This window comes from Trachurus japonicus, chromosome 9 (genome assembly GCF_045865225.1).
Source record: "Trachurus japonicus isolate A0001 chromosome 9, Traja_1.0".
Lineage (NCBI taxonomy): Eukaryota > Metazoa > Chordata > Actinopteri > Carangiformes > Carangidae > Trachurus > Trachurus japonicus.
In genome coordinates this window covers 14437228-14458641 of record NC_140915.1, presented here as the reverse complement: position 1 = coordinate 14458641, position 21414 = coordinate 14437228, and the positions used below count along the sequence as shown (strand labels likewise).

At 42.0% G+C, this 21414-nt stretch overlaps 2 protein-coding genes across 16 annotated transcripts in view; both read left to right on the top strand.

Annotated features, from left to right (window-relative positions):
- The window catches only part of LOC146981119 (rho guanine nucleotide exchange factor 28-like), a 40932-nt gene extending 32050 nt beyond the window's left edge, over positions 1-8882 (top strand). For 7 of the 15 annotated variants that reach the window (XM_085786074.1, XM_085786070.1, XM_085786072.1 and 4 more), the window contains 13 exons: positions 474-728; positions 1444-1520; positions 1616-1794; positions 1901-1998; positions 2161-2352; positions 3481-3612; positions 3771-3904; positions 3993-4040; positions 4296-4400; positions 4534-4698; positions 5409-5660; positions 6401-6815; positions 7815-8882. In XM_085786074.1, coding sequence (XP_085642200.1) covers positions 474-728; positions 1444-1520; positions 1616-1794; positions 1901-1998; positions 2161-2352; positions 3481-3612; positions 3771-3904; positions 3993-4040; positions 4296-4400; positions 4534-4698; positions 5409-5660; positions 6401-6815; positions 7815-7999 — 2237 coding nt within the window. In that variant the 3' untranslated portion in view covers positions 8000-8882. Of the gene's footprint in view, positions 1-473; positions 729-1443; positions 1521-1615; positions 1795-1900; positions 1999-2160; positions 2353-3480; positions 3613-3770; positions 3905-3992; positions 4041-4295; positions 4401-4533; positions 4699-5408; positions 5661-6400; positions 6816-7811 lie in introns of all 15 variants that reach the window. The other 8 variants (XM_085786073.1, XM_085786069.1, XM_085786071.1 and 5 more) reach the window with 2 other exon arrangements.
- A 122-nt stretch (positions 8883-9004) lies between these two features.
- On the top strand, positions 9005-20572 carry osmr (oncostatin M receptor). The gene is made up of 18 exons (XM_085788241.1): positions 9005-9181; positions 9277-9431; positions 9624-9777; positions 10594-10863; positions 10965-11094; positions 11705-11853; positions 14432-14565; positions 14871-15012; positions 15143-15228; positions 15314-15527; positions 16280-16465; positions 16553-16654; positions 17481-17648; positions 17785-17928; positions 18022-18103; positions 18218-18365; positions 19154-19353; positions 20566-20572. The coding sequence occupies exons 1-18, from the start codon at positions 9094-9096 to the stop codon at positions 20570-20572; spliced, it is 2559 nt and encodes an 852-aa protein (XP_085644367.1). The 5' UTR covers positions 9005-9093.
- Positions 20573-21414: the final 842 nt, after the last annotated feature.

Here is a 21414-nt window from a genome sequence, read left to right as displayed (position 1 = left end):
AGAGGAAATCATTTGTATACGATCAATATGTAAGCAGAGCTGACATGTGCAAAACACATCTTTGTGAAACTTGTGGAACTGCAACAGCGGGACCAACATTATACTCACAAATGTCTGTGATTCACTAACCACTGACTGACTGAGTGATCATATTTCCACCATTGGTCGGCTGAATGCCTTGTGAATGACTTAGAGTTTCACCGGTGGCCATTTCTCTGTCAAAATGAATTGGTACAAACAGTTTCTATCAGCGAGGCATTTACCACCTGCCAGGTGTCCAACTCAGTGATACATGTAATAAATGCAGTTTGTTTGCCTTGATGGGGATAAGTCTCAGTAAATTGGAAGCACAGCTTTACTCTACATGGTCCAGCTGTGTACTAGTTTTATACCTCATCTTATTATTTCTACTTTGAGTGCAGAATTATTGAATGTTTGTCTTTAACGCACCTCTATTACTCTCCTGTTCATAGAGCGAAGTCAAGAGCACTCTGACTTGTCGAGTGCGCTGGTTCAGATCCGTGACGTCATCGCTGCAGTGGACCTGACTGTGAACAAGTACGAGAGGTGTCAAGAGCTGCAGGAAGTGCTGGCCCGGCTGGAGAACAAGAGCTTCGCCAAGCTCAAGAACGGCAAGGTGTTCCGCAAACAGGACCTGCACAGCAAGCACCGGTACCTGCAGTATAAAGGGCTGGTCTACTGGAAGACCGCCACGGGACGTCTAAAAGGTGTGTATGGTGTCATCTGTGCTACTGTTTTGTTAAAGGGATAGTTCACCCAAAATTCAAATTTCACTCATTATCTACTCACCCTCATGTCAACTAAAAGCTGTGAGAATTTTCAGAGTCCTCCGTGCCTTCTCTGAGTTACGGGGGGGGGGTCCGCGCAGCAGTATTTGTCCATATAATGGTTGTGAATGGATACCAACTTTCTTCGTCCAAAAAGACACACCAAAAAACATCCAAATACCTCCATACTGCTCATCTGTAATGTCCCTCTTGTATTGAAGCCCCGACATGAGAAATTGTTCCTAAAAAAATTAAATAAGTCTATATTTTAAGCTTATTTGTAGCGGAAGCTCCCAATGTCTCAGTTCACGGCTCTTCCTGTGTCCCAGCGGAACAATTTCTCATGTCGGGGCTTCAATACAAGAGGGTCATTACAGACGAGCAGTATGGAGGTATTTGGATGGTTTTTGGTGTGTATTTTTGGACGAAGAAAGTTGGTATCCATTAACAGCCATTATATGGACAAATTCTGCTGCGCGGACCCCCCTGTAACTCAGAGAAGGAACGGAGGACTCTGAAAATTCTCACAGCTCTTAGTCGACATGAGGGTGAGTAGATAATGAGTGAAATTTGAATTTTGGGTGAACTATCCCTTTAAGTTTTTTCTGTTTTGAGGCAACCAATTGACATGTGTTTTTCTTCTCCCCATATTCAGATACTCTGGCGCTCCTGCTCACAGATGTGCTGGTTTTCTTACAAGAGAAAGACCAGCGTTTCATATTTGCTGCTGTGGTAAGCCTCAACCCAGACACCTTGGCCCACTGTCCACCCATTTCCCTCCCATCAATCAACTCTATTTTTATGGGCTCTATCCACTCTTTTTTCAGGACCAAAAGCCTCCAGTGATTCCTCTGCAGAAGCTCATAGTTCGAGAAGTAGCCAATGAGGAGAGAGGGATGTTCCTCATCTCCGCCTCTTCGGTGGGACCGGAGATGTATGAAGTTCACACCACCACCCGAGAGGAGAGGAATGCGTGGATGAGACACATACGGCAAGCTGTAGAGAGGTGTGTGTGTTTGTGCTGCTTAGTATCTGTATTCCTGGTCAATGTGTGTAAGCGACAAGCGTGTGTGCGTGTTACTCATTATCTAACCCACTGGTCCACCTGGCAGTTGTCCTGAGGAAGAGGAGGAGGAGGAGCGAAGTGCAGAGACAGAGGAGGTCAGGCGAGCTGCAGAAGCACGGGTTCAGAAGATCAACAAGTTGCAGGGTAGGGAAATATTTGTGTGCCCGCATGTACATTTTATGTTTGACAAGATGTCGTTTGTTGATACTGTGGAGAGTTTGTGTGGCCATGAAAGATCAAAAATCATTTCGTGACATAAACCATAAACAACCAAAAAATCTTAATTGCAGTGTATGTTTTGTGCAGAGACGCTGTTGGGTCAGGATCAGCGGATCTGCAGCAGCCTAGAGGAGAAGTTGCACTTGTATGCTGAGCTTACAGAGTTAACCCTCCGCTCGCCAGAATCTGTGCCACATCGCCACCTGCTGGTGCAGCCAGATACAGACGGCGAGGCGCCACGACAGGCCTCCTCGCTGCTGACAGCTGCACTCAGAGAAGGTGAGAGAGAGCGACTGCTTGGCTCTGCGGCGATGGAGTCATGCTGTGTTCATGAATGCACCATTTGGCTCTTCTCGGTCTTCATCTGTATCTCCACACTGACTTGGAAGTACAAACTTTTGGGTGGAGAGGAATCTATTTTGATCTGTATTATCTACAAATCTAACACTATGACAGCTCATAAACAGGACTGACCCCTTTAAGCAATATTTTTCAGAGGGAAACACAGTTTTTACCCTTTAACACACATTTAAAAATAAATATACTAGTTCCTTAAACCACCTAGCCCACAGCCAGTTAGCCAGAAGTCATTTTCAGGGCTGTGTTGCCACATGCAGACTGTACATCATGACGTGCCTTCCAGTCTCTCCCGTTAGTTTTTATTTATCTCGTTTCCACAACAGACATTCTCACGTCATTGCTGAAAAACCACCACCTGTCTCTGTTTATGTGAATGAATGCTGACTGATCATGACGTCCTGTGATGCTTAAAGGAGCTATTTGTTGTTTGTTTTGCAAATTGCTACATCACCAGTGTTAGCAAAGACAGTTGTTTGCTCAATAGTTTTCCCAAAATCTACAGCTATTGTCAAATAGCTATTGTATTGTTAATGCTGATCTTGCAATGTACTCGACTTGTACTGCTAAAGTTAGCTATCTAGCAATAGCACAGTTCCTTTAAATTAAATGAAGCAATCATTTATTTTTTTTACTTAATTATATTAGGCAATTCCACCACAAAAAGTTCAACTTGCACCTTAACTTAGCCCATTGTCAAACTGAGCTAAGGCAAAATGTTAATCACCGAGGCAGACAAGGCAAAATTGTATTTGTATAGCACATCAGAAGTCATTCAATGTGCTCAAAAAAAAAGGAAAGGTTGAATAAAAACTAAAAAAAACAAATACATAAAAAAATGAAATGTATAAAAAAATCACAAGAACATATATTGTGAGCATTTGTTTTAATCAAAAGGATCTATTATCTTACAAACTCCACCAAAATGACTCATCGGTCTGCCTAAAGCATTGCAGCAAATGACTAATAGTTGCAACTTTTGAAAGTAGTCTGTTGTCTATCATGTTGGTTTTGACTCATAGTTTTGACAAATAACTGATTCTTTTGCAGCAGAGAACCTGATCACCATTCTTCAGACTCGCGACGGCCTGTCTGTGCAAACTCAGAGCTCTCCTGTCCGAGGACCAGAGTGCTGCAGCTACAACAGTCACGGCAGCAGCATCCAGGAGTCTCCCTCTGAACGTGAGCCGCAGATATACACTGTAATTCTGAACGTCATTTTGTATGCTGTTCCACTCCAAAAGTTGACGTCGCTCTCTCACATACCGACCTGACCTTTACGGATGTGTTGTCAGCCACATTGCATAAAGTTCACCATCTCCTTTTCCTTGTTCCTACAGCAGATTACCTCAGCACGCTCAGCATGAGCTCCACTTCCCTCGGATCAGACACCGAGTTGACGGGGCAGGATAGCGCGTTATGGAGCTCTGCTGTCGATCTGAGGAGGGGAGACACCAAAGGGACGCTGTTAAAGGTTCAGTCACCGTACTTCCCTTTGAGCAACTTTTTCTGATGTCTGAGTATACATTACCGTTCCCCTATAACAAGAAATTGTTCTGCAGGTAGCAGAGAGCGTCCAGAGCCTGACACAGCTCCTCTACAGTCTGCAGGTGAGAAAAGACACAAGTCTCAGCATCCGTGACTTCATATCTAATATTAGGTTGTGCAAGTAAATTAATGATCACAGTGGTATTTTCTACTTTAGTCAACAAAGCTAGAATCTAATCCTATTTAAGCAACCAAAAGTAGTTTTCCTAAATTGGTTGTTTTAATGAACTTTAATATGGATTTATACAGAAGTTGACACCTTTATGTTCTTGGAAGAAACCTGGTCTGACCAGTTGTTTTCTCTGTGTGGTTTGCAGGCTGCTGTGACCCTCCAGGACAGCTGCTACGAAGTCCAGAAACTTCTCCTCCAGGAGGGAGAAAAACCTCAGCTCCGAACCCTCACCTCCCTCCAAAACAGCCTGGTACCACTCCCAGAATATACATTACATTCAAAATATACATTTTTACCACACATACAGTAGACCTATACCAGTGTATTAGTGGGTTTGAAGAAGACTAAAATTTAGTTTCCTGTTTTTTCTGCTTTCCATCCAGGAGCAGGAGAAGCAGAAGAGTATTGAGAAAAAGAAAGAGGAAGTAGAAAAGAAGGGTTTAGAGAAGAAGAAAGAGGAGGTGGTGGAGGTGCAGAAACTGCATGTGAAGCTGAAACAGGAGCAGCAGCGCTGGGACAAAGAGTGTCTGGTCAGAGAGAAACAACAGGTGAGCCACACACTGATACATTTTATTTGTAAGCGCTTTTACAAATGCTCAAAGACACTTTACACTTTAAAAATCATAAAATAGAGCAAAGTCAGAATGAAATAAAATTTAAAACAGCAATAACACAAAATTATATATTAAAAGCTCATTTAAAAAGGTGTGTTTTGAGCATGGTCTTGAATGTTGGGAGGTGCGGAGTGTGCGGATACGGATGGGTTGGGGCAACGAGTGAAAGAACATGTAAGTTCTGACTTACATGTTCTTTCACTTGTCTTTTATCCGCCTCACTTTTTGGCACATCCCTCCTATAACATTTCAGTCAAAGCTGTCAAATGAAATGTAAACAGTAAAAGACACTAGTTCAAGTCTTACACCCTTTACTAAATAGTACAACAAACTAATGCATACCATGTGGGGATATCCAGTGAAATTCACTTCCTTTATCATTTCACCTCCTGGTCACTGACTTGTGACTTCCATGCAGTATGCTGCATATTCTAATGAATGCAAAAACATTCAACTAAGGACAACAGTTCTTCGAAAGCTTAAAAATGTATTCTGCTATTTATGTTGCAGGGATGAAAACGAGATGTTTTCATCCCTGCAAATCTAAAATCCACTTGTGCTTAAGTTTGTTTAGTAAGCCATTAATCTCAATCATATGTTGATCTATTATAACTCTCTAAAGTGCATGTAACTTGTGTTTACAGAGTGTGCAGGAGAGTGTGCTGGAGCAGAGAGAGCAGCAGTGCCTCCTGGAGGCCGAGCGTCTGCGCTGTGAGCGCGAGGAGCTGGAGGCCCAGCTGCTGGAGTATCAGCAAAATCTGGACCGGCTGAGGGAGGGTCAGAGGAGTGTGGAGAGGGAGAAGGAGAAGATTGAAGTCCAGCAGAGGCTGCTCCAGAGCTGGAGGCACAACCGCCAGAGCAGCCTGCCTGTTACAATACCACTGGATGGATACAAGGTACGAAAAGGTGTAGCAGTCTGCCTACACTTACATCACTCACCAGTGAGGCCAACAAAATCATAGCAGACCATTCTCATCCGGCACACCATCTCTTTAATCTCCTCCCATCAGGCAGGAGATACAGAAGCATCAAAAGTAAAACATCATGCTTCAGAGACAGCACCTACCTCCAAGCTATTAGACTCATGAACTTACACTGATTCGCACTAAGTACTGCACTTTGCACTTATACTGTCCATGATGTCACTGGGTACTGTCCTTTGTAATTTGTAATTTATACTGTCCCCTGCTATTCTGTATTCCTCATGTGGCGTTTGTATTGTATGTATTAGAGATTAAACCAAGACAAATTCCTTGTCACTTGTTCAATTCAATTCAATTTATTTGAGGTGGGACAGTGCATGTTCATGAACGAAGCATAAAATTGTAAACAAGCCGGATTTTAGCCACAGGCTAATTTCCATCCGTTGTCCCATACATAGATGTTCCCTGGTACAAATACAGTAACAATAAATAAAAACAAAAGCATGTTATAAAATAGCAGCATTTAGTTTACAGTACAGTAGAATAATAAGTGACATTGTTGACGTGGCAATACATTGACATACATCTGACTGACTGACTGACTGACTGACTGAAAAGAAGGAGCAAAGTTACAAAAAAAAACCCAAAAAAACACTGAACTGATGAGTAAACCATGTCCTTTCTGCTTTGTTGATGTTGTTTCATTCTCCCAGGTGTCCAGCCACAGCCGCTCAGGCAGCCTGGACGGCAGCTGTTCAGTTTATGAAAACGAAGCGGCTTTGCTCACCTCCCTCCGACACCACCACCCCCACCAGCCCACCACCACCACCACCCCCACCCCCACCACCAACAACAACAACAACCAGCACCAGTGTCTGCTCTCCACGACGCCCATGAAGAACCACGACGGCCTCCTGCACGGCTCCGGCTACACCGCTAACCACGGCCTCAGCGCCAGCCTCTACAACAGCCTCAACACGCTGCTGAGCCAGGCGCACAGCAAGCAGCCTGCGGGCGGTTTGTCCTACCCAAACTACGGCAACAACCACGGCTGCCCGCGGCCTCTGAACGACTCCGTTCGCCCGTTCGGCAGCAGGGTCACCGCACAGCCGCAGATGACCAACAACAGTACGAATACTCACTCTACATCACATGTGTCAAACTCAAGGCCCGCGGGCCAGATGTGGGCCGCCACGTCATTTAATGTGGCCCGCGAGTGCTTAATTATGTCCAATTATCTTTGGCCCGCATGATAATATCTAATTATGGCCCACCGGTATGTTGCACGTACCACTAAAACTACAAATCCCACAATGCACTGCCAGTGCACGTCTATCAGGGGGCCGCGAGCGCGAGTCCTTGTCCCACTTGTTCATCAGCACCAGCAACCTGATCCTCTGTGAAACACACAGCACACAGCGCGAGTGCAGCCGAACAGCAGAGAACAGCTCCTCTGACAGCTCCTCTGTAGCTTCAGGTGAACACAGGGGAACGCTGGAGAACACAGTACCGTACTTTTTTTCTTTTTCTTTTTTTTAGCAGCGCCGTTGTTACAGGTGATGCACACACAGACGTGCCTTTACGTTTGTCGTCTGACCGTCTGTCACTGGACTGCGCTGTGTAACTGTCACATATGTCTAACCTCCTGCTGAGAAATGAATGACTGATATGACTGAAGGCACGAGTGTAAGTCTGCACGTGTCGTCAAGCCCCCATAAGTTGACACATAGAAGTTAAAAAAATCGATATTAATTAGTCAAAGTTCTTGATATTGGTTAATGGTTAATCATGTGCATCCCTAATTAGAAATGACTATGGAAAGCTGCAGATAGAGCCATTAGAAATGAATGCAACTGATTTTTTTTTATTTATATATAATGATTATTGTTGTTTTCTATGCAATAACTTACAAGCTCTATTCGTTTTAGGTTCAATATGTGCAAAAAGGTAATTTCAATAAGTTCTCAATAAACAACCATGTGGCCCTCGACTTGTACCATTTTTTTAATTCTGGCCCACGGCGTATTTGAGTTTGACACCCCTGCTCTACATGAAGTCACACAAGATTGGAAGAAAGATGTTTTTTTTCTGTCTTAAGAGCTTGTGTTGTTCTCCTCTCTCCAGCAGACTTCAGCCCACAGCTGGACAGACGGCCCCTGGGTCCCTGGAGGTCAGACGTCACGGGTCACGGACTTTACGAGGACTACTCCTGCTCCCCCTCCCTCACCCCCCTCCTCCCCCCGCAGGCTTACCTCTCGCTCGAAGGACAGAACGGGGAGGAGGGAGGCGAGGAGAACATCGTTTATCTCTGAAAATCATTCAAGAGCAAGCTGCCCCGACACATAACTGGACCGACGATGATATATCAGTTGCTTACACGTGTTTGTGAGTGTGTGCATTAGATGGATAAGAAAAACAAACAAACCCTATAATCAAGTAAGGGAATAGTTGCAGGGAGGAAGCATTTGCAGACATACTCTATGTGCCTTTATCATCGTATGTCAGACATTAATCATTCTCTTCCTGCGTGATGAAACCATTGTGCCTTTTGCAAACACGCTCTTTGTAGATCAGCTTTTTTTACTTGTACTCGCTGTGTTTTTACTTCTACTATGATTCTTTTTAGTCTCTGTTGGACTTGGTTTGATGGCAGTGGTACCTTTGTGTTGCAAACACTGGGAGCTACAGCACCGGGAAATCCGCATGGAAGTATAGATGTTATTTTCCTGTGAGCACTTAAAAGCAGATGGAAATATTCTGAGAAGCCAATTCCCTCCCGAAAACTATGTATAGAGTGCTATTATTTCTCCATGACATCTTTAATAATATTTATGAGGGATTGTGAGTATCTAAAAAGACATATAAATATACTGACATTATTGTATAGATATTAAATGTATGTATAGTTTTATGGAAAGGCTACCTATGCACACTATGTTGGAAGAGGAACATTTTTCTCACTTAAGTGCCAAAAATCTTGCTATCTGATACTGTAATTGTTTTCTGTAAAGAATGGCTGTATTTTTTTTTCTGTCAACTTCTTTTTTTCTGATAATTTATTGTGTGTAAATTGCTTCATGCACTGTCAACATTAATAATATTTTGTTTGATATGTGTTGCCTTGTAATCTCTGTAATCAGAACTGTGATGTGCCATATTAATATTGTGCTGTATATAAAACTATTGTGGTAAACATCAGAATTTTTTTTTTTTTTTTCATATTTTGCCTTGTGCAAAACAGCAACATCCGTTTGCACACCTCTCTGGGGTTTTCCACATCACACTTGCACAACACTTGCTGTAATTTCAGGCAGGCTGCCATTAATCATTGACTCATGAGACGTAGTAGGCGCGCGCAGTCATCGCTCCACTCTGGTTTGACTTTGATCATTTCTCTTCTGAGAGGATGAAAAGTTTTGGAGTGTCTTTGATGATCCTTCTCGGGTTGTTTCTGATCTTTTCCAAAGACCACAGTGGATGCTGCTCGGATGCCGGTGAGACTGATTCATTTCAATTATTTCAGTTGCCATTGTAAATCTTAAATATGCACTGTGATTTTAGAGATATAATGTGTTGCATTCTGTGTCAGTTTGGCAGCTTCCAAAACCGAGCATCAGTCATGTGCAGGCTGACACTGCCAGGCAAAGCCTCGTGGTGAGCTGGCTGGTAAACCACAGTGGTTTAGTGGGTGACATTAATGAGATCCAGATCAGTCGTACTGAAAACCACACCATCATTTATAATGTGAGTACCGAGGAATCTTTTTTTTGCCTGGAATTCATGCAGCTTAAAGGCTCTTCATAGTTACATCCCCAGTAGTTTTATGGTAGTGATTATCCTAACTTTTTAATAGGATTCACCATGATGGATGATGAGGATCATCTCTATTCAAACTCTTAATTCATGCACCGTTTTGCTGTGTATTTGTCGATCTAGAAAAATGTCAGTGCACCCAATTCAGATTCACGCAATCAAACATGGACGTGGACTTCTGAACTGCCTCTGGAGTGTGTGGATCATTCGGCCAGGATACGATACTTCTACAACCGGTCAGTCCCCAGTCCCTGGAGCGAATGGAGAACTCCTCATGGTGAGATGATGCCGTGCTTATCATCAGTGATCAATATGTGTGACTAGTAGGGCCATACCTGAAATCTATAGATAACAGTTTGTTGCGTGCTCTGTGTTGCTGATAAGATTGTGACATATAGATAAACAAGACCTGCTGTTTTCTCAGCAAGAGTGAGGCCGCCGCCCGTTTTCTGTTCTGATGCAATGTTTACTTCAACATGCGTATCATTTTGTTGTTATAGCTTTTGTTGGTTCTCCAAAACACTTCTGCACATCCAGATTTTACATCTCCCATCTCATTTTAAGGGTTCATGGAGTTCAGGAATATACAAGGCAATAGAGCTATTTGGTAACACTTTACTTGAATAGGTATTCATAAGATTGACATAACACTGTCATAACCATTACATAACAGCTGTCATAAATATCAATGAATACTTATGACAGTCGTTAAGTGTCATTCGGTAAGTTATGTCACTTTTAATGCAAAGTTGACATTGTTTGATGATGATGTTTTTGTTCTGACAACTTGACATAAAGACAATTTCAACTGTCATAGCAGACCTAATTGCCAAACTTTAAAAAATGATGTCAAGTTCTCATAACAAGGACATCTCAAATAATGTCAACTTTGCATCAAAAGTGACACAACTTACCGAATGACACTTACTGTCATAAGTATTCATTGATGTTTATGACAGCTGTTACTGTATGTCATGGTTATGACAGTTTTATGTCAATCTTATGAATACCTATTCAAGTAAAGTGTTACCAGCTATTTTTAGTAGCACCACTGTTTGTATGCTGCACTCTTACTCTGCTCTGTGGCCTGCAGTGGAAAAGGTAAAGGATGAGATGATTTTCCCACACGAACGGGTGCTGAGAGAGGGCACCAGCGCCGTGTTCTGCTGTGTTCCCCCAAGAGGAGTCAGTGTCACCGAGATGCAGTTCAAAAAGAGAAGTGTCCCTTTTATCAGCATTGGAACTAGAGTCAAAGCTATCACTGTAGAAAACCTGACCATCCCGACATCAGTCATCAACGCTGTGTTGGTCAGTTGCAGTGACACAACGGGCAAGCCCAGCCACGTCTGGAACTATGTCAGCTGTAAGTCTGAATTATTGTTGGGTTTGTTTATATTATTGATTTTCTTTTTATATATATATATATATACTTACTGTATTCATTTCTGTATGTATGGGCTGTAGTTCCTGCCCAGAAGCCCAGAAACCTAAGCTGTGCAACCTCAGACCTGAAAACTGTCACCTGTACCTGGGAACCAGGCAGATATCGAAAACCAGATCATTACAACAACCAAATACACACGCTTCACATAGAGTAAGAACACACGTTACCAAACATCCAGCATGCACTTGTAGCTTTACCTGCAGAATTTCGGACATAGATTGGAGTGTTTTTGTAAACATGTTCGGATGCAAGCAATGAGGATTATACAAAATGAAAGAGTGTGGAAGATTAGTTCTTTGTTTTGGGACTGAACTTGCCTGTGTCGATTAAAAAGCAGATTTACTTATTTTATTTATTTGTTTATTTCGGGCATGTCAATTTAAATCATCATCATCACACTTCATCTTAGTTCAAGTAATACAATACACATGGCCGATAGGGAAAGCGGGAGAAGCAAAAGCTTATCTAGTCCCGCCCCCATTACCCACAGAATAAAATCTTTATCGTAATCTTTTCTTTTCTTTTGCTTTTTACATTTTGACATAACATTCTTTTACTTAAGATTTATATAGAGGACAGAGGACAGAGCTTCTCTGCCTCATGGTTAGGAGTTTTGTCTCAGCAGTACATTTGTTTTGTTTCAGTAAATAACAAGGTTTCAAACTAGAATCAAAGCAGACTGTAAACTTCACACTCCTGTTCTCGTATGCAATATAGCTTGTCTCATATTCTTTTTTTTTTTCTGCTGTTGAAAACACAGGAACTCAAATCAGGCTCCTATCAGCTGTGCAGCATCGTCTTGTACTTTTGCTGCCATCCCTCATTTGGAACAATACAACATCAAACTGGTGGTGAAGGACCAGCTGGGAGAGGAGACAGAAAGCCACAGCTTCAATATCTCTGACAGAGGTCAGAGGTCACACACACACATGCATCTAAACATAATATGGATGTTTTAGTCATACCATTTTTTATTCATATGCAACATGTGTAAAGCAGAAGTAAACAGAATGTTTGTGTTACAGTTTTTCTCAGTTGCTAAAACACTAAACCCTGTTGTCTGAACCAAATTCTCAGTTGCCTCAACCCACTGATTGAATCAGTCACTCTTTTGGCAAAACCATCAGCACTTTTCACCTGTTTAGACACATCTTACCAACACATTTTCATTGTGATGCACCTGTGTTGCAAAATGCTGATCACAGGTGGCAAAAGTCAAACACAAGTGAAGCACAAGTTTCACCGGTTGAACACAACAACTCAAAATTGATAACACTTATGTCCAATGATGTGAGGGCACATATACTGTAAGCCAGTTCAGGATGAAGTCCTGTGGCCTGATCCAGTACAGAGAAATGATGCTGTGGCTGAGTTATGCACTTCTCATTTCTATACTTTTGTACTTTATTTTTACATAGGCTTACTGCATACAAGTGCTAAATGCACAAGATTTCTGTTTGTCTTTGTACTGTACAAGTGCTACGTGTAAATGCACAAGATTTCTGGTTTTTCTTTGTTTTTTGTTTTTTTTTACAGTACTATGTACAAGTGCTAAATGCACAGGTTTTTTGTTTTGCAAGAGGAGAAGATGAGAGACGACAGGGTGAAGGAAGAAAGGATGAGGGAGTGAGGGAGGGAGGGAGGGATGAACTGGGAAGAAAAAATAAGAAGGAAGGAAAAGGGATGAAATGGATGGATGTGAAATGGATGTGGAGAGGGAAGGAGGAGGGTGAAAGAAAGGGAAGGAGAGAAGTGCTACAGTGTAAATGCACAGGTTTTTTGTTTTGCAACATGCATTTAGCCTACAGTGAACGATAAACATTTATTTCTACAGCTTCATGTGCTGAGCATTGTGTTTTCTATTTTTCTATGTAGTGTTTAGTGGCTGCTCAGTAGTGTTTTCAATTTTGATTGACTCGGGGCACGATTTGACAACAGAGTTCAGTTTTGGCCACAGATTGAACTGTTTTGAGGTGAAAGTTTGGTTTTGCAAGAAGAGTCTGAGGTTTTGTGAATGTAGCTTGAAAATTGGGGGTTGTGTTCACAGTTTAGAGAAAATGAGAGAAGCATTCGAGAAATGTGTCTTAGCAATCGAGAAAAACTGTAATATAAGTCTTAAATAGTTATATCTTCTGACAGCAATCACTTATATATGGTGTGAGAAGCATAATTTGATTTTAAATGTTAAGAAAACAAAAGAAATGCTGTTCGATCCCAGGTCTGTTGGTGATCACAGTCTAGTCTTTCTGAATGAGGGCGCAGGCTTAGGGTTCATGGAGTGGATAAAGATGTCATGTTGTTGTTCTACAGAGCAGCCATAGAAACCATCATCCGCTATGGCATTACAACTTGGTTTGGCAACCTGACCATTAAATGTAAAGTACAACTCCAAAACCTGATCGAAAGGGCAGGAAAAATAATTGGCATGCTGCCTCCATCATCTCTCCAGGAGATATTCGAACAAACAGTTATGAAGCAAGGTCAAAAAAATCACCTCAGACCCAAATCACATCCTCCACGGGGAGCATGAGTTGATGCCTTCAGGCAGAAGGTACAGGTTACCAAGCTGTAAGCTCAATAGATACAAATTCTCATTTATTCCATTATCAATTAAGCTACTTATAATAACAGGAAATAAGTTGTGTGTGTGTGTGTGTGTGTGTGGGTGTGTGTGTGTGTGGGAAAGGGTGGGGTGGGACATGGGGGGGTGAGAGACAATGAGCATGTTGTGGTATGTAAAGAGTAATGTGCAATAATGAGTGTGTTGCTGTGAGAGGAAAGAGTAATGCGCAATAATGAGTGTGTGGCTGTATGTATAGAGGTATGTGCAATAATGAGTGTGTTGCTGTATGCCAAGAGGAAAGAGTAATGTGCAATAATGACTGTGCTGCTGAATGTAAAGAGGAATGTGCAATAATGTTGCTGTAGCAAGGGGTCAGATGGGCATCATGTTATTACTATTACTATTGTCTTTTTATTTTATATGTATAGGTGATTTCAGGACATTGTGGGGGGGCGCGCAAGGAGCTGGGGGATATGATGATGTGTTTGTTTATGGTCTTAGATGTATTGTTATGTGTATGTGTTCATGGCGCCTGGAGTCTCTGGTCTGTCCAGGATGAATTTCTCCCAAGGGAGACAATAAAGACAAACTAACTAACTAACTAACTAACTAACTAATAATATAGAGTGTTTGGTCCGAAACACGGGTCTGTCAGTCACTCTGCTCTGCTGTAAGCCGAGGAGAAAACCTTCCTTGTATCCTACAACCTTTATCCAATGAGGAGAGAGAACGGCATGAAGGGCTGTGTGTGCAGCCAAGGGATGCGCGTGAATGTGGTGACGTAGGGACGAGGACCAATAGATCCATGACGAGGGCGGGGACTGCTAACTCCATCGGCTGACAAGAAGTTAGCCAAAACGACCGGATCGCTTACTTCTGCTTTAAATTAATATGAGCTTGTGTGTGTGTGTGTGTTGCTGTTAGTGGCTCCTGTTTTGGAGTGGGACAGAGTGAGCCCTGGGATGGCAGACACCACTGTGTCCTGGATCATCAAGGGGAACTTGACTCAGCTGAACTTCATCTGTCAGGTCTCTGTGAACCCAGGCAGCAGCACTGAGGTCAGTTTAACCTCCTTTCCACCCAGATATCCACTATCTTAGTGCATTTTTAAGTTATCCTACTCCCTATAACACTCTGTCCCCTAACCATTTTATCCACCTTATCTATTTTATAGCCACACTGTATTTTCTTTGTATGTATTCATTTATGTGCTACTGTATTTATACCTGTTTTTGTTTCTTGTTTCTGTCTCATTTCTTACATGTAAGGCGACCTTGGGTTTTTGAAAGGCACCAACAAATAAAATGTATTATTATTATTATTTTTTTTTTTTTTTCATCCTCTGTCTGTGTGTTTGTAACAGCTGAACTGTAACAGCCCCAGTGATCTGTGCAGAGTCAAACTGCAACACCTGCTCCCCGACACCTTCTACTCTAGCAGGGTGCGCTGCTCTGTCAACGGCCGGCTGTGGGGACAGTGGACAAAGCCTTTACCATTCAAAACCTGTAAGTACCAAAAAATGTGTATTGCAAGCCAGGATAGTACGTTGTCCACAGGTTGTGGTCAAAGTCCACAGTATTCCATGATCCGCTGGTGCCACAGATGAATAACTTCCATGTGTTTTCTTTTCCTCAGGTCCATTTATGACCTTGAACATATGGAGGAGTTTAAAACAGATGTCTGAAACCCACGGTCGTCATGTTACTCTGTTGTGGCAGCTGGTGAGACTTGAAACTTGTCTGTTTTAGGGTAGTGGTGCACAAACTGTTTGGTTTAATTTAGTGAATATATCACCTTTGTTCCCAGAATGCTCCTGGCTCTGGAGCTACTGACGCTATCCAAGGTTACTCGGTCCAGTGGTTGCAGGACGGCCAGAACAGAACTGAGTGGAGGGGCGGTGAACAGACCCAGGTTGAGGTGTCCATCGATTCAGGACAGTGCGACTTCACTGTCCAGGCTGTCCTTCGCACTTGCCCCCCCATCACGGCTCACATCACCATCCCAAAGCTTGATAACAGAGGTGAGCAACACATGGAGTCAGCTGAGACTCTATAACGCCTAAGCACTTCTTCCATAATGTGACATCACTAAGTATTGTCACTAACTCCTGTCCCCATTTGACAAGTTTGTAAACAAAAAAATGTAGCAAACCAATCATGGAAAAAGTTGATATTGCTATTGATGATGAGTATCTCAAGTTTGCACTATTTATTCATCATCATATACAGTGAAAAGAAAGTCATTCTTGGTTATAATATGTGAAAATTAAAGAATGAAAATCATTTTAAAATATATATTATGTACATATATATTTATGTATTTAAAGCCAGTATCATGAGGAAATAAAAATGTTATTTTGAAAGGTAAGGCATTTTGGTTTGTCTATACTGGCCACAGGTTTTTCTTTTTTTTTTTAATATCTTCTTGAATAATTTGCTTTGTTAATTCAAAGTTTGTGTTTCATACAGTATATAAGATTATTTTGTGTGTTGCCATTTAAATTGTTATGTTGTCCAATGAATTAAATGTGTGTAGGTGTGTAGTACTCACACCTACTAGAAACAAATAAATCCAGCAGTTTGATCTAAATACTTGACTGAAGGGGCTTGTTCTTATTCACCTGCCCAGGGACTACGAATGGAAAGTAGCTAATAAGCTAAATCCGGTACAAGGCATCTCTTCTCATTTCGAGACTAATGTTATTTTATACATTGTCCCTGATACAAATAAACGTATTAAACTAAACTAAACTAATTTTGCATCTGTGTCCAGAGACCCTCCTGGTGGAGAGGCGGCTGAGCAGCGGTCCAGCTGGTGGTTTCAACCTGTCCTGGCCTGAGCTGGACTCACTCGCTACTTGTGGCTACACAGTGGAGTGGTGCATTCAGGGAAATGAAGGACCATGTACTCTGCAATGGAAAAAGATCCGAGGGGGAAACAACACATACCTACCTGCGAGTAAAGTTTTTTTCATTTTGTTTTTCCTTTAGTGGTCAGTGTTTCCCGGTTTGTTGCATTCACTGTTGCACAACTTGTATTTCATAGGTGATTTCGAAGCAGGTCGCCGGTATACATTTAATATCTATGGATGCAAGGAAAATGTGCACACACTACTGACGGTGCAGACTGGATACTCACAAGAGCTTCGTAAGTGTGACTGTTTAATGTGTTGAACCAGAAAACGTGCATATACTCTTATGTCAGCTATTTGACAGCCATATCTGTTTATGAGGTTAGTTGTAGTCTTTGCTAACAGATAGGTTTAATATGCATATCAAATAATGTTTATCAACTGACAGGAAGGTCAAACAGAGGCCTCTGCAGGGGAGATGGTGGAAACTTGTCATGAGGTGTGGCTGCAGTAGTTTCGACACAGGATGTCTCCATCCAGGGCTCTGATGAGGACATCATCTAAATGTCGTTTAAAAACCTGATACTGTCTTTCCTGTTTGTCAGATAACCTCAAAAGCAACTTAAAGCTGCTTTGCAGCAACGGTTGGGGCCGGGCAATTTTGGACAAGTTTAGGCAATTCTGAGTAACAAGAGGCAATGTAGGAAGACAACAAGAACATTGATATTACAATGTCCATTCTGCTTTAGCTGAGGCTTGAACTCACAACCTCTTATATCAAGAACCGGCTCCTAACTCATTGAGCTAATTGGCTGGAAGTGGGACCTGGTATGTGGCTTCACAAATTGACTCAGGTAGTCACCGGCCAGGCAGCAGTTGTCGAGGCAGATTTAAAAAAATGTCAAAATGGCTAAAATTCTGTTATCAAGACAAAAATCTGATAATACATAAATTGCATCTTGACAGCATAGAAATGTCAGCATAGAAATGTTTTAACGATAAGTGTTTTGCTTCATAAGAGAAAATATGATCACTTGAGCACACTTGAAGAAAGTTGAATTCTTGCTTGAAGTCCTTTGCCTCAATTCTATTTCCTTCTTCAAACCCATACTGTTTGTCCAGAACCCAAACTACGACCAAGTCTGGTCGAACCTGCCCAGAGTACTTCCTCATCTGTGACGCTGGAGTGGCATTATAATGAGTATGATCCCTCTCACCCGGCATTCATCACTGGTTACCTGATTGAAGTACAGGAGGTGGGATCCAATACGCTGGCAGATCATAGTGAAAGTAGGTGCAGAGATGCAACTGGTGCTGAGAGATTGACTGTTGTGAAACAATATTAAATTTCACTCTTGAATCACCATTAAGTCATAATGCCACTCAATAACATGAAAGGCCTTAATGTAAGCTTGTTTATATATAGATGTGTTGGTGGAGGACCCTCAGAGGAAGTCTGTGACTATAGACGGTCTGAAGGAAAACCATGAGTACAAATTCTACGTGAGTGCTCTCACCAAGGCGGGGCCTGGACAACCAGGCATGATCACCGTCTGGACCAGAACCAACTGTGAGCGCCATAACATCCAGCGAAATCACACATAAATTCAACAAATAAGCCCATTTTACTGCATTTACTCCATCTTTTGTTTCCTCCGGTTAGACGCTGTCTGCCTGGCCAAGATACTGACCCCCATCCTGTTACTGCTGGGCTGTGCCGTCCTCGTGTGGCCTCAGAGAAAGATGTGAGTGACTTCATGATTCAATCTTAAGTTTAAATGTTGTTCCCCCGTGGAAGACGGCTCATGGCCTTCCTCTCTCTCTTCTATCGTATCTTCTTTGTTTTGTTTCTCCTCCAGGCTGAGCAGAATGTTGAAGGAGATATTTATCTATCCTGCTGGAATGAACATCAAACCCTTTGAAATAGACAGCTGGATGGAGGTATGGACACAGTCAAATTATGCACAGAGAAAACTACAATTTAAGATACATTTAGTGCATTCTACTGTTTGTTTGTTTTTGAGATTATGGAAATATGAAACTATTTGATGCATCATTATGTATTATAACTCAAACAGTCCTGTCCGTGAGGTGGTTTTAGTGATAGCCTATTCTAGAGACTTCACCAATTGTTGTTTCTACAGTGGCCCAGGGAGCTCAATTTACCTCAACCAAAGAAAGATCATACAAAGATACAAACATGCTACAAATTCAGAAAACAACTTCAATCAATTTGACAATTCACACATTGCAAGAGTTGGTTAATTATGAGGTAAATACAGCACGATTCAGATATTATTTAAAGGTGCCATATGTAAGAATGTGGCCAAAAATGGTTACTGCAGTCAAATTCAAAACACAGCGATCTGGTTTTTTCTCCCAGTCGTAGCGGCAGCTCAGTGGAAGCAGACCGGAGGCTGAAATGCCACTGACGCCGCCGTGACTGGGAGAGAGGGCTAGGTGGCGCAACATGTCAACACGTAAATTCAAAACATAAACAATGATTTGCAGTCTGCAAAAAAAGATTTTTAATGCAAATACTCTGGCTGTACTATTGTTGTTGGTGAGTTCATCATGTTATATGAACATTATTCCTGAGTCTCTGTGACATATTAGGAGGATTTTACAGCCAGTTGCTTTAGATTTCTTACATAGTGTACCTTTAAAATACGTAGCCTAGCCTTTAGCTGGGACCATCACTTTTTTTTGTGTCCATGGCTCACAGATATGGACCGGTCTCTATGTATGTGTTTAATTTAGATACATGTTCTAATCCCCTCTCCGTGATTGTATAGGCTGTTGAGAGGGTGCAGTCTCACAAAGTGGAGGAGTGCATGAGCTGTGACATTGAGATGCTTAACAACAACCCCCCTCCGACCGAAGAAACCGCACCGAGAGATCCCGAACCCCTGAACGCACCGCTTCTTCCTGATTCCCGGTCCCGTCCTCCATCCTCGTCAGCCTCCTGTGTACCGCCCCTAGGCTACTGTCCGCAGTCAGCCGCACTCCCCGGTGAGGGACTGGCCCCTCAGCAAATAACATGCATCCAAAACAGTAGCTACTTTTACTCGTTGGGGGGTGATTTCTCTGAGCCGCAAGAAGTCAGAGAAGTCACATCACCAAGCTTTGAACTTAGTGATTGTCTGCAGGAACCAAACATTGTTGTATATGGTTACATTTCTAATACTTAATGAAGTCAAGGACTAAACCAAGACCTTCTACATATGCCATGTAAATAGATGCTTTGTTAACTGAGTGTTCTGATGTAAATACGTTTAACACCTTTGCTTTCTTTGCCGCAGTGGAGTCTTAAAATGAAGCTGCAGGTGTTTTTATTATGTCAAAGTGCACACAGCAGTTTAAAGAGGAACTCACTGTTAAGATTTTTGCTTAAGTGTGAAGCAGCTCAAGATGTTTATCGGCAGGATGCAAATGTTGCAGCTGATAAGGCGGCGGAACGTATATCAGGCGGAAGGAGAGGACAGGAGCGTGACGGAGAGATGTGTATCGTCTTTAAAAAACAGTGTTAAAAACAAAAAAAAAAAAACATATTTAATTACCAGGTAGGAGGAAGTTATTGTTCACGCACGAGTTACATCATAAGAAATAGAATCAACCACATTGATGTAAAGGTAGAAAAATAAAAGAGAAGTGTTTGTTCTATGGAAACTTTTGGTTCAGTTGTGGACAGTTAGTCCATCGGTGACTTATTACAGCAAAAGAGGATGATGTATGATGATCACTGTGATAAGGGTCTGACTCAAATATCAAAACATACTGGAATCTTTCACTTGAACTCTCTCTGCTTGTTGGGACAGATCACTCTGTGATATCAGGAGCCTCCTCCTCCTCCATGTCTGCTGATATTCTCCTCCTCTGTTACGATTCCACTCTCCAGCAAATATGCAGATCCGCGCCAAACGTTTGTTACAAGTCATAATAAATAAAGCTATTTTATCACGGTTTCCTTATGCATTTCTCAGTGCCAAATGAAATCAGACGGTTGACAGACAAATAGTTATGTCAGTCATTTCAAAGGCATGTGGGGAAGTCTAAGAGGCGTGTAATTGTTTTTCCATGTTCTTCAAGAAACACACAAAACAGGTTTACAGCAGGAAATCTGTTACCTCACCTGTTAGGTCTCTATTACTGCTTTTATCCAAGAAAACACAGTTGAGAGTGAGTTTTGATCTTTGTTTTGCTCTAGGCAGTGATCCATGTCTTCGGGAGGCTCTGGCCCATGTTTTCATGACTTCATCACATCATTTCTGCTGTTTTATCGGGTACCACACCTCTAGGGTGCTCTACCGCATTCAGATCAGAGCTACAGAAGTTTCCCTAAATTAATTACCATGTTAATAAAACCAGTTTAGCTGTGGCTTTAGATGCATGACTAGTAATTAGAGACACTAAAGTGTGCCAAGAAAACATTCCTTAAGCCGTCACACCACTGTCAGCTAACCATCTGTTGAGACATGACGGGTTCAGTCCATGAGTTGATAACTCTGCTGCTTCAGCAGAAATCCAGGTTCAACAGACACAGTTTATTATGTTCAGCTTTAGAGCTTTAGAGATACTTTCCCTCTCACCTCTGTTGTTGAGTGGTTATGTGAGGTACTATAGTCTGTTAACTCCATCACTCTAATCCAGTGCGATCAAAACTATTCACATATTTGCCCTCGACATGTTGACAAATGTGGATGCACTTGGTCTGATCAAAGCTCTGATCGTACTGTTCAAATGATTATTATCTCTCCCAGTCAGTGAACCTATCTCTGCTCTGATAAATCCTGCATTATTTCCTTCAACCAGTTTCCACCTCATTACCCATAACAGCTTTTCTCCAGTTACTCTCGTAGAGAAACTTTATCTTTTTCCTGCTCAGTTTCTTTCAAATTTCTGCAGAAATCCATTCAGGGAATTTCACCAGAAGTATAAAAAATACTTCGACTCCCGAGTCTAACCTCCTGAGGTAAGTTAGAAATACACCGTGATGGAAAAAAAACAAGCAAACAAACAAAGATAACAAATAAGTCTGACTTGAGGTTTCAGTAAA

What these genes read in the sequence shown, in the direction of transcription:
- osmr (XM_085788241.1), top strand. Translation starts at nt 9,094, where the DNA reads ATGAAAAGTTTTGGAGTGTCTTTGATGATCCTTCTCGGGTTGTTTCTG. An exon ending in GTGTGGCCTCAGAGAAAGAT is followed by an intron (nt 18,104 to 18,217) that starts GTGAGTGACTTC and finishes TTTCTCCTCCAG; the next exon opens with GCTGAGCAGAATGTTGAAGG. An exon ending in TACATTTAGTGCATTCTACT is followed by an intron (nt 18,366 to 19,153) that starts GTTTGTTTGTTT and finishes GTGATTGTATAG; the next exon opens with GCTGTTGAGAGGGTGCAGTC.